Source organism: Equus quagga, chromosome 17 (genome assembly GCF_021613505.1).
Source record: "Equus quagga isolate Etosha38 chromosome 17, UCLA_HA_Equagga_1.0, whole genome shotgun sequence".
NCBI classification, from domain to species: Eukaryota; Metazoa; Chordata; class Mammalia; order Perissodactyla; family Equidae; genus Equus; species Equus quagga.
Genome location: NC_060283.1, coordinates 211,193 through 223,226, shown reverse-complemented (window position 1 = coordinate 223,226; position 12,034 = coordinate 211,193). Strand labels below are relative to the sequence as shown.

At 53.2% G+C, this 12,034-nt stretch overlaps 1 protein-coding gene across 2 annotated transcripts in view; it reads right to left on the bottom strand.

Annotated features, from left to right (window-relative positions):
- Positions 1-12,034, bottom strand: part of PTDSS2 (phosphatidylserine synthase 2) — a 30,418-nt gene that overhangs the window by 4,417 nt on the left and 13,967 nt on the right. For both annotated transcript variants that reach the window (XM_046644192.1, XM_046644193.1), the window contains exons 3-4: positions 10,521-10,603; positions 5,889-5,956 (exon numbers count right to left, since the gene is read on the bottom strand). In XM_046644192.1, the coding sequence (XP_046500148.1) occupies positions 5,889-5,956; positions 10,521-10,603 (151 nt within the window). The remainder of the gene's footprint in view (positions 1-5,888; positions 5,957-10,520; positions 10,604-12,034) is intronic.

Genomic DNA, 12,034 nt, shown 5'->3' with positions numbered 1-12,034 from the left:
CCCCCCTGAATCGCCCTCTGGGACACTCCTTCACACAACATGGGGACAGCCTTTCCCAGACATGCTGACACCAATACCAGCCAAACGCTCCTCCCAGCCGCAGGACAAAGGAGGCTTTTGGAACTGACTGACGGAGGAGGAGTCCCCCGAGCAGGCACAGCCTCATTCCTCCCTCCAGGCCCCCTCCAGCCACCCACGGGGGCCTCTGGTCCACAGAAAGGGGCCCCTGGACATCTATGCTCCTGCCCCGAATACCAGCCAGGGGACCAAGGGGGGAGGAGGCTGTGGTGACGAGACGTCATCCGTGGCACATGTGGGCAGACAACACTCAGACCTGCACCCTGCCACATGACCGAAGCCACCTGAGCTAGACAGAGGCACTGCTGGTCCTGCAGCTTGACCCTCCCTGGCTGGGAGGGGTCTCTGGACGTGACCCTGAGATGGTGGCATCATTACTAACTAAAATTGCTCCACGTCTAGCTTGTAACCACAGGACCTGGGGCCCCATGAGGACAGCACCAACTCCGTGGGGTCCTGAGTCAGGAAACCAGGGCAACAGGGGTCCAGATTCTTGGACACTCAAGCACTGTGAGACTGAAAACTCGCACAAGTGTAGGCAGTCTCTGTCTCAGAGCGTCTCAGGGCCAACACAACCCACTGACGGCAGCTCCAGCCCTGGCAGCCCCGCTCAGACGGGCCCCAAGGTCAAGGCCAGGAGCCTCTGCTCCAGCAGAGGCCAGCGGTGCCCGTGACCCTCGGCCCTCCCTTGCTGATACAGCTCCCTGGGAGAGGACAGCAGCCTGTGGGAGAGGGACGCAGAGAAGGAGTGCCTCAGAGTGAGCGAGGGGAATCGGCTGCACTTACAGGCATCTGCAGACACACTGGTTGTACACACACGGCTCCATGCCATCGGCTGAGGGCCCAGAAGCAAGGAGCCCACTGCGCCCAGATCCTGGCTCCTCAGACTGTCCTCCAGTGAAGGAACCAGGGCTGCTTGGAGGAACAGCCGGTTCAGGGCCTGGGCAGGAGATGCCCAAGGTGGGCCTGGAGCATCTTGTGTGCCAGAGGGAAGCGCTCCCCAAAAAGTGCATTGAGGGGTTGTGCCAAAGGGAGAGGGGAGCCAACTGGAAGAGCTCCCTGTGGCCAAAGGAACAACATCAGTAATGTAATGGATTATAACCCAGAGTATAAGAGAGCCCGACAAGTCCATGCTGCTCCAGACAAGTGACTAAATACATTAATAAATGGTGGGGAAGACACAGTCTGCCAGGCACAAGGATTCCAAGTAATATGCAGATGCTCCCTGTCAAGGTGGGGTGCTCCACTCACCCCCTGAAGAGTGGACCTCCCCCCAGAGCACGGCATTGGGGGGACCTGGTAGACATACTCAGCCCAGGATGGAGATCAGACGTCAGCATCAACAGTGATGACATGTTGATCACATGAACTCTGACCCCATCAAGTCATGAGAAAACACCACACAAATCCCAAGTAACCCTGACCCCAAAACCAGGAAAATCACAAACAATACCTCTTATGAGTATGGACGCAAGAATCCCCAACAGAACACTAGGAAACTGAATCCAGCAGGACAGAAAAAGGGTTAGACACACAACTGAGGGAGATTTATCCCAGGAATGCTGAGCTGGTTCAAATGAGAAAATGCATCAACATCATACATCATATTAATAAAGGGAAAAAACCCACATGATCATCTCACTGGACACCGAAAAAGCATCTGACAAAACCCAATACCCTTTTATGATGAAACACCCAACAAATTAGGACCAGAGGGGAACTTCCCTCATCTGATAAGGGGCATCTATGAAAAAGTCACAGCTTCCGTGTCCTTCATGGTGAAGGACCGAGAGCCTCCATAAGGTCCAGACACGACAAGGCTGTCCACCTGGCCAGTCTAGGCGACGTAAGACTGGAGGCTCTAGCTGAGCAGTGAGGCAAGAGCAAGAACAAGACACAGGTTGGGAAGGAAGAAGTGAAACCTTCTCTCTGCAGATGACATGACCCTGTGCACAGAAAACCCACCAAACTACAGCAGGGCAGCTGGAGCTCACAGCTGCTCACAGGTGCAGCAAAGCCGCAAGACAGACCAATACAGAAATAAGCTGTATCTCTATTCACCAGTAATGAGCAAACCAGAGACGAACCGGAAAAAAAAATCCACTTACAACAGCATCAAAAAGAATAAAACACTTAGGAATAAAGGTAACAAAGAAAGTGAAGCCAGATTCTGAAAACTACAAAACATTGCTGTAAGACAACAAATGGGAATCCCACGTTCGCGGAGCAGCTGGATGCTACAGCCCCCACAGTGATGTGCAGACTCCGTGCAGTCCCTGTCAGAGGCCCACCCGCTCTCTTTACAGAAATGGAAAAGAGGATCCCAAAACTCATATGGAGACACAAGAGACCTACAAGAGTTACAACCATCTTGAAAAAGAGGAATAAAGTAGGAGGACTCACGCCTCCCCATTCCAAATCCCACTTGAGGGCCGTTTACTAACCAGGACCAGGCCTATGCAAACGGTGGCCACCAAACAGGGATGTCTGGGAACCATCACAGCCCAGAGGGCCCGAAGGGGGATCCTGGGGCAGAGAAGGGACAGTAGGGGAAAACAGAGAGAATCTAGAAAAGTAGAGATCTTGATTAATGATCATGTATTGATATTGGCTAATTGTAACATGTCATATTAATGTAAGATGCTCATAATAGGGGAAACTGGGTGCAGGATTTACAGGAACTCTGTACTAATTTCACAATTTTGTGAATCTGTTTTAAAATAACAAAATGAAATATTGACCATAAAAAAAAGAAACCAAAACAAAAGCCGGCCTCCCAAGAAGATACAGAAATGGCCAATAAGCACATGAAAAGATGCTCAACATCACTAGCAATCAGGAAAACACAAATTAAAACCACAAGAGATATCATTTCAACAGTTCATACCCATCAAAAAGAAAGGGGGGAAAGCACAAGTATTGGCGAGGACGCTTGTGCACTGCTGGTGGGAACGTACATCGGGGCAGCTGCCATGCTAAGGAGTGTGGCAGCTCCTCTTACACGTGAAACACAGAATTACCATAGGACCCAGCAATCCCACTCCCAGGTGTGCACCCAAAGAAACAGAGCAGGGACTCCAACAGACATCTGCACACCCACACTGACAGCAGAGTTATTCACATCAGCCAAACAGTGAAAACAACCCAAGTGTCCACGGAAAGATGAACGGATAAACAAAACGTGGTCCATCCACACAGTGGAATATTACTCAGCCTTAAAAAGGAATGGAATTCTGACACGTGCTACCACATGGATAAACCTTGAGGACATCATGCTGAGTGACACAAGCCAGTCACAAAAAGACAAATACTGTGTGATTCCACTCATGTGAAATCCCTGGGGTCATCAAATTCAGAGAAAGTAGGGAGGCGGAGTCATTGTCTAATGGGGATGGAGTTTCAGTTTGGGAAGATGGAAAGTTCTAGAGATGGATGGTGGTGATGGTTGCACAACAACGTGAATGTGCTTAATGCCACTGAGCTGTGCACTTAAGAATGGTTAAGATAGTAAACTTTATGTTATGTTTTTTATTGTAATTAAGAATTTTTTAGGGGCCGGCCCCATGGCTGAGTGGTTAAGTTCGCATGCTCCGCTTCAGCAGCCCAGGGTTTCATGGGTTCAGATCCTGGGCGTGGACAGGGTACAGCTTAGCAGGCCATGCTGAGGCAGCATCCCAGATGCCACAACTAGAAGGACCCACAACTAAAATATGCAACTATGTACTGGGGGGATTTGGGGAGAAGAAGCAGACAAAAACAAAGAAGAAGATGATTGGCAACAGTTGTTAGCTCAGGTGCCAATCTTCAAAAAAAAAAGAATTTTTTAAATGCACTGTAATAAAACTTAGAAAAAAACAGAGAATGGTGATAAGCTCTGTGGATTGTGTTAATGTCAATTTCCTGGTTTGATACTGTCCTCTATTTACACAAAATATTACCACTGAGGAGCTGGGTAAAGGGGACTTCCCATTACAATTTTTACAAAAGGGGACCTCTTCTGAATCTATAATTATTTCAAAGTAAGATGTGAAAAAAACTCAACATAGAAGAGAGATCTAAACCTAAAACATAAAACCATGGAAGTTTCAGAAGAAAATATAAGAGAAAAGCTTAATAACCTGGTATTAGACAAAGAAACCTTAGACCTGGCATCAAAATCACAACCCATGAAAGAAATAAGCAACACCTCTGCCAACGACTCAAGGGCATATCGCACGCGGCAAAGGGCTCACATCAGGACCACGGCCAGGTGCAGCCCGGCAAGGGGCTCACATCAGGACCACGGCCAGGTGCAGCCCGGCAAGGGGGACACATTCTGAGAGACGGGCCGTTATGTGGCACACAGCTGTATATAAAAAGCTGTTATAGCTTAACGCCATGAAAATAACCCAATTTCTAAAAAGGGCAAAAAATGAACACTTCACCAAAAAGGATTATCTGCGTGGCTCATCAACGCAGAAGTGGGTCGACACCATTAGCTGTTCTGGAAATGCAATGAAAACTGTGATAAGACAGGGATACACACCTGTTACAATGCCTAAGGCTCCAAGGGCTGACCGGGACAGGAGGGAGCAGCAGCGGCCGCTCTGGAAGCACTCTGGCAGCTCCTTAAAGGTAGCCTCCGCCAACATGGGACACGGCAGTCCCACCCAAGGGTCTACCCCGGAAAGAGCAGAGCTCAGGGCCACAGGAAGGCCTGCACAGGAGTACAGCGAGCAGCCTTGCCCTAAAGGTGGCTCGACGTCCTCCTACATCCGGGAGGGGGTAACACTGCTGTCATGGAACCGCCGGGCAGCAGAGAGGAGCGCACAGCCTGGTGGACACAGTCTGGGTGGACGTCAGAGGCACCAAAGGTTGCACACTGCACAATTCCATTCACAGGAGATTCGAAGAGACAAAACTATGGTGACAGAGGGAGAACAGGGCAGGCTGCCAGGGGAGGGGAGATGGTACGACTATCCAGGGGTAACACAAGGGAGTTTTGGGGGCAACGGAACCGTTCTGTATCCTGATTGTGGTGTTTACACAAACGGGAGTTAAAATTCACAGAACAGTACCCCTGGCTTAGGAAGGTACATTACTGTGTGATGATAAATACCCCGGCCACATCGACAGGGTTTCGAGACTGTGGATAGGAAAGAACTTTGTACTAAAGATCACCACCAAAATGTGTTACATTTAGCAGAACAAGGAAGATTAAGAAATCAGACATTGGTGGCAACAAACCCTGCTCCACGATTTCCTAAGGAGATGAGTCCCACCCCCACCCGACAGCAGGCAGGGCATGCCAGGAGAGGAGCTCGCAAGGCCACACCTGGTGCACCAATCACAAGAAAAAACCAGCCACCCCCCACCCGGGTGCTCCTCACACACTCAGAGTGCCTGGGTCATGGGTCAGCTGTGCTCCTCCCCTGGGTTTGGCCCCTTGCTCAAGCTGGAGCACCTGCAGCTCAAAGCAGACTGCCACAGGCACCAGCACCTGAACCAGTCCACCCACCTGGCCTTGCCCCGGCTCACCCGACCCAGAGGCCGTCGGGGCAGGGCCCACACAGCAGAGCCCGCACCCTGAGGTCCAGCTCTCCCCACTCCACACTTAGAACAGACTCTGCTAAAAGGTGATGGTTAGTCTTCCCACCAACGACCCTTCTGAGGGTCCCCGCAGCCTTGGCCCACTCTGGCTGGTCCCACCTTGCTTCCTACAAAGCTCGGGAGGGGCTGACGTGCACAGCCTTCTCTGTCATCTGTCACTCACTCGGGGACCACATGACCATCTGCCTTCCCACAGTTCATCAACCAAGCAAACCACGTACCTGGAAGAGTATGAAGATGAGGAACAGCTCGTAGACCACACTAACGCAGAGCCAAAACCTCCAGTAAGCTAGAGACAGAGGACACAGAAGCATTAGGGAGGCCAGCCCACCAGTTCCGCAGAGTCCCCCCCATGTGGCTCCTGGACCTGCGGCATCTGCTCTGGAGCCCTCAGCTCCCTGTGGAGACTTTATAGAGTGATCTAACTCAGAAGTGAGCGCTGGAATGTTTTTTGCCTTCCTTTCCAGTCCTTAAATCCTTCCTCTTTTTCTTGTCCACTGCAGCAGCACAGAAGGCCAATCGACTGCTGGACAAGAGCAGCGACCGCAAACATCCTTGTCTCGTGTTTGCTCACAATGCTGCTGACCTTCATGGTGACGGAAGTCTACAGGCGGTTCTTGGTGGGTATCTTTTATCATGTTAAGAAAATCTTCTTATTCCAGGATGCTAAGTTTCTATGATAAACGTGAATTTTTTTTCTTCTGCATTTAAGAGGATCACCTTTTTTCTTTAGTGTTAACATGATGAATTACATTAACACATTTCCTAGTGTTAAACAACCATCCCTGAATTCCTAGGATAAACCCAACTTGGTCCTGATGTCTTGTTTTAGGACACTGCTTTTGGTTTCAACCAGCAGACTCAAGAACCCATCCCTCTGGCGGCCACAGTTAACAGTATGTATTATACACTGGGAAGCTGCTAAGGGAGCAGATCTTAAACGTTCTCACCATGAAAAACTGTCATCATGTGAGGTGACAGAGGCGTTAACCAACCTGCAGTGGTGGTCACCCTGCACCCACGCGCGTCAAACCAACACGCACACACCTCACACCCACACAGTGCTGTCAATTACACCCAGCAAGCTGGGAAAAAGAACTTGCTTCTCAAAATTCCTTTCATCAGCCAGGACACCTCTCTCTCCACCATCCGCTTTCCATGCTCTCCAATGGAAAGCGCGGTTTTTCAGGGGAGGGAAATCTAGAACTACTCTACAACGTAAGCCTGCCTCACCCCCAGAACCTTGACAACACTATAAATACAGGCCCAAGAGACCTGCCTGCCCTATGCTTATGTCTGTAAAACCACCAGCCGACTTTTAAAACTTGATTCCCCTCAAACAAAAAAGGTGGTGCTCGCAAACATTTAAGAGCCTCTGGACCAGGACACCCAAGGCTGAGGCACAGCCATTCCAGGGAACTCGGGTTTATCTGCAGCCTGCCTGTGGTCTCGAGCCCCCCAGCTCTGACAGAGACGGTGGGAGAACGGGCAGTCGGGGGACCTCACGTGCCAGGAGGGCTGACAGTGCTACAGCGGCCAGGCTCCACGTGTGCTCAGTCCTGTGGCAGCAGCTCCTGCACAGGTGTGCACACACAAGGCTCTAGGGCCAACCTAGCACTCAGGGGCTCATGCCTAACCCTCCAGCCGGGAAAAGAGCCACAAAGACTGAAGAAAACCCAACCCTGCACAGGCAGGAAGTGGTTAATTCTAAGGAAAGTTTGCTAACATACTTCTGGGAAGCTGGGGATAAACAACTGAGGTAACGAACTTATTCTTCTAGCCCTTGAGGATGGAGAGTGCCTGGGACACTCTCCCTGGTCCACGGGCTGCACCAGCAGCTGACGAGCTTGGGGTGACGTGACTCATGCCACCTCTGCCCCAAAGCTGTGCCTCCAGACAGGCCCCTTTGGAGGGGCCTCCCCGGCCCACAGGTGCTCCCAGGAGAGCACTCCTCCTGTGAAGTGCAGGTCTCCAAGGGGCCTTGCAGACCCTGTCCGAAACTTAATCTGTCTCCCCTGTGGCTGCCTGATATCAGGGGCCCTGTGCTGTGCCCAGCCAGAAAGGTGGGCAACCTCAGACTCCCTGTCACTCTCACCCTGTAGGGCCCCCAGGGCCCCAGACCTGCCCACCCTACCCCCAAGCATCCAGCAGGCCCTCCTCCCACATTCCCACCACCAGGGTCTCCGCCCCTCCCCTCTCCCCTGAACCACCTGAGACTCCTAAGTTGGGTTCCCTGATTCAGTACCCACCCCCCCAACACTCTTGTTTTCTTCCTAAACGTCACACTGACCCCCTCAACAGCACTGGTAATATTCTGACTTACTCCAGCTTTCGAAGGGAGCCACGGATGAAAATAAACACCATGAGGGGAAGAGGCCTTTCAACGGGCCAGTCTACCTGGAATTGCAGCCTGAGAACCCACTTTTCCAAAGCAAGCAGCTCCCACATAGTGGAGCTCCATCCGGCCCCTCAGCAGGCCCAGAGGAGGGCAGGAGGGCCCCGCAGCACCTCCCTGTTGGAGCAAGAAACCCTTCTCACAGCTGCTCTTGGCGTGCTGCCGGGGCTGATCGCAGACTCACTCCAAATGTAGCCTGCTTTGAGAAGTCTGAAGATTTGCCGCCAGCGACTAAGTTAACAAGACACCTGGAAGAAGGAGCTCCAGGACGAACACTGGCAAGGAGCACCAAGTTCACACAAAGGAACTACTCTCAAAGGCAGACAGAGCAGAGCTCAGAATGCAGACTCAGAAGCTACCACACCGCCCTCTCAGAGGGGAAGCTGTGTGGTGCTCCTACAGCTCAAAGGAACCACAGTGGACACTTTCAGATGAAGATGAGCGGCACCCCACCAGGTGACTGACTGGAAGCCAGAGCCCTGGGATGGGACAGAGCTGAGGGTCTCCCAGAGCCCAGGAGCCAAATGCGGGACAAGCAGCTGCCTGCTGGCCAGTCTGGCCCCTGGCAGGACCCCATGTATCCTGCTCACGGCTGCGTCTAGGCCCGACGCCCACAAGGGACTTGCTGTGCCTTCAACCACGGACGAACACCGGCTGCATTTCCAGCAGCTCTTACTCTTCCTTCCAAATCAACCCAACGAGCACTTAGTCACACCTGGTTTTCCACCATGATTTTGGTGGGTCCTACACCGTTCTTTCTCTTTTCCACTGCTCTGCTTAGGTGCCCCCAGACCTTTCTGAGGCAAGACGGGATGTACCCAGACAACTGAGCAGGCGGAGGTCTTGCAGCCCCAGAGCTGGGGGACCCAGCCCCTCCCCAATCCTTGCCATCCCTCACATGGGCTGTGCCCTGCAGCTCAGGACGCTCACCACCACCCCATGGGCCAGGACCACGCAGGTGTCATCCAGCATCGATATCCCCCCCAGGCACTAACGGGGCAGAGCAGCCAACAAGGCCCGGTGCAGGAGTCCTGCACTACTCAGAGCACGGGGCCACAGGCAACCAAGGCGCTCACTGACCCCGGGCAGACATGTCCGTTTAGAGGGCAGTGCAGTAGTACCTACCAGGGCCCTCGAACTCACCAGCTCTACTCCCAGGACTTTCAGTTCAACCAACAATCAGATACGTACACAGGTGGATGTGCAAAAATTCACTACAGCCTGGTTTATTACAATAAAACTGGAAACCCTTAAGTATACAACCCTATGGGACTAGTTAAGTAAACTGCAGTACATTCAAATGATGGCTGAACCAACAGCCATTAAAAACCTAGCTGTGAGGCTGGCATGACAGCATAGTAGTTAAGTTCGTGCACTCTACTTCGACGGCCTGGAGTTCCGGTTCGGATCCTGCACATGAACCTGTGCACCACTCATCAGCCATGCTGTGGCAGGCATCCCACATATAAAGTACAGGAAGATGGGCACAGATGTTAGCTCAGGGCCAGTCTTCCTCAGCAAAGAGAGGAGGAATGGCAGCAGATGTTAACTCAGGGCTACTCTTCTTCAAAGACAAACAAAAACTCCAGCTGTCAATAAACAGTTAACAGTTAATAAGCAAACGCCCGTGTTACACCTGCAGTGAAAGATGCATGGCACAACGTGGTTCCCATTCTTTTTAAAGCGATGCATATGTATACGTACACAAACGCATCAGAACTTAACAGTGGTTATTTTTGAGTGGTTATTTTATCTAAAAATATTTTTTGTATTTTCCAAGTTTTCTACAATAAATGCACACCCCTACTGAGACAGAAAAGAAACATGTTACTAAGTAGTGACTCTTCAGGAAAAGTGACCACCCCCTGCCCCTAGAGCTGGCCCCTGGGTGAGGCTTCAGTCCTGGACATGCTGGGGCCCGGGGGCAGGACTGGGAGCAGTCAGAGCAGTGCTCTCCAGCTCTGAGGTCCAGGGAGTTGTGAGAACTCCCCATAACTTTGGAGGGTGAGGGACAGAGACAGGAGAACTCGCCACAGGAGACACCCAGTGAGCACCTCAGGAGCAGGGCAGGCACCTCACAGCCGAGGGCAGAGCCATCAGCTTCAGCCCATGCCAACCCTACTGGACAGGCCTGGGGGCACCTGGGCCTGCAGGAAGAATCCCCCTAAGGCAGGGTGGGCAGGAGGAGCAGAAACCCAAGGACAGCTGCAGGGCAGGGTGAGGAACAGGAGGACCGAGGGGCCTGAAGGAAACCCAGCAGCTGAAAGAAGCAGGACTCACGGGTCACCCTGAAACTCACCCCTCGCCCTCCTTGGCTGACAAGAGTGTGCCCTGGCCAGCTGGGGATGGGCCAGGAAGAGGGGAGGACACGACACTCACACCCAGCAGCACAGACACGGGGACCGCTCAGAACAGAACTGCCACACGGGCACACACGGAGAAAGAAATGGCAAGTTACCTGGATGAGGTCTGGAAAATGGCCCGTCTTTAGCTTGTGTGACTCCAAAACATAAGAAAACCAAAATACTGGCCACAATACCTCTGCAAATAAAGAACAAACAGCCCCTCAGTGTGCGGCAGCACGCGCCAGGCTGGCTTCTCCAGGCAGAGGGAGGTGGGAGGGTCCCCCAGGATGCCCACTGCAGGTGATGGCCCCCCCCAGGTGGGGGCAGGGCGGGAGGAGGCTGGCACCCAGCGGGGCAGCCCTGGACCAGCTCCAGCCGCCCAGAGACAGCACCACCCTCAGGAGAAGCCCTTCCAGTGGGGGCTGTGAGTTATTTGTACCGTAGAGTGTTACACCACTCACACGCGCCTCACATTTTAAAAAACACCGAAAATTCCATATGTGACAACCCAGGGTTCACTAAAGCCCTCCTAACATGACAGGATGTTAGGATCAACTGGCTTTCTGCCCCAGGACAGGGACCCCAAGCAGGTATTCCCCGACAGTGCTCCTGTCCTATTGGGGCCGCCTCACCCAGTCGCAACGGGTCTGCTGTCACTCACAGGAAGACAGAGTAAGTCCTGAAGCTGCAATCACACAAAACACACAGACACAGCCCAGACAACAGAGCAGGGCGACCAGAGAGAACCCGCTCTGGGAGGGATGCGCAGACTGCAGTGTTCACACGGCACGTGCACGTCCGTGCCCGTGTCCACCGCCCGGACCGAGACCGCTCGCCCTCCCTGCACCACTCTGCTGCTCCAGAGGTGGCGGTGCCCACCCTCCAGCATGCGGTCTGAGGGCGTGGCACTGCCCACTCTTCCCACTGCTGACAGTCACATCATGAGGACCCCACCCTTTGTAGGTCTGGCTGCTGTACAGGAAGCTGCTGTGCACAAACGCACGTTCTGACACGAGACAGACAGAGGCCAAAGGCCGTCTGTCAACAGACTTTCAGTCCAAAAACGCCTTATTCTCCTCTGCCCACCAAGAGCACCCAGCTCTCGGGGGCAGGCGCAGGTGAGGCCGAGCCCACAGGGCAGCCAGCAGGTGCTCGTGCAGGGCCAAGGGGTACAGAATGCCACCAGCAGCCCCCTGTGCTCCTGCCTACGCCACATCACGGCCGGGAGAGGGGCTGAGGGCCTGCCTGCCCTCTGTGCAGCCAGGACCAGGGTCTGGTCATTCATGGTGTAGGACCCACAACACAGGCGTGGACGCAGAGGGTCAGCAAGGTGTCCGCCTGCCTGAGGACTCAGTGGTCAGTGGTGGGGGTGGAGATGTGAAGAGCACGTGCAGGGCTGCCTGGAGACTGGCACTGAGGCACCCTTCCAGTGCGAGGTGAAGAGACCATTAAACACCCTCCCGTCCCCCAAAAGAGAGAAGTGGGCGGCTGCCAAGAGACGCCGCTGTCAGCGTCACCCAAATGGCCTCAGACTTGGAGAGTCATGAGGACAGGATTAAGGAGATGCAGTCCCAGGGCGCCTGCGCCCGTGGTGCCAGGTGACCCTGACCCTCACAGCTGAGCCTCA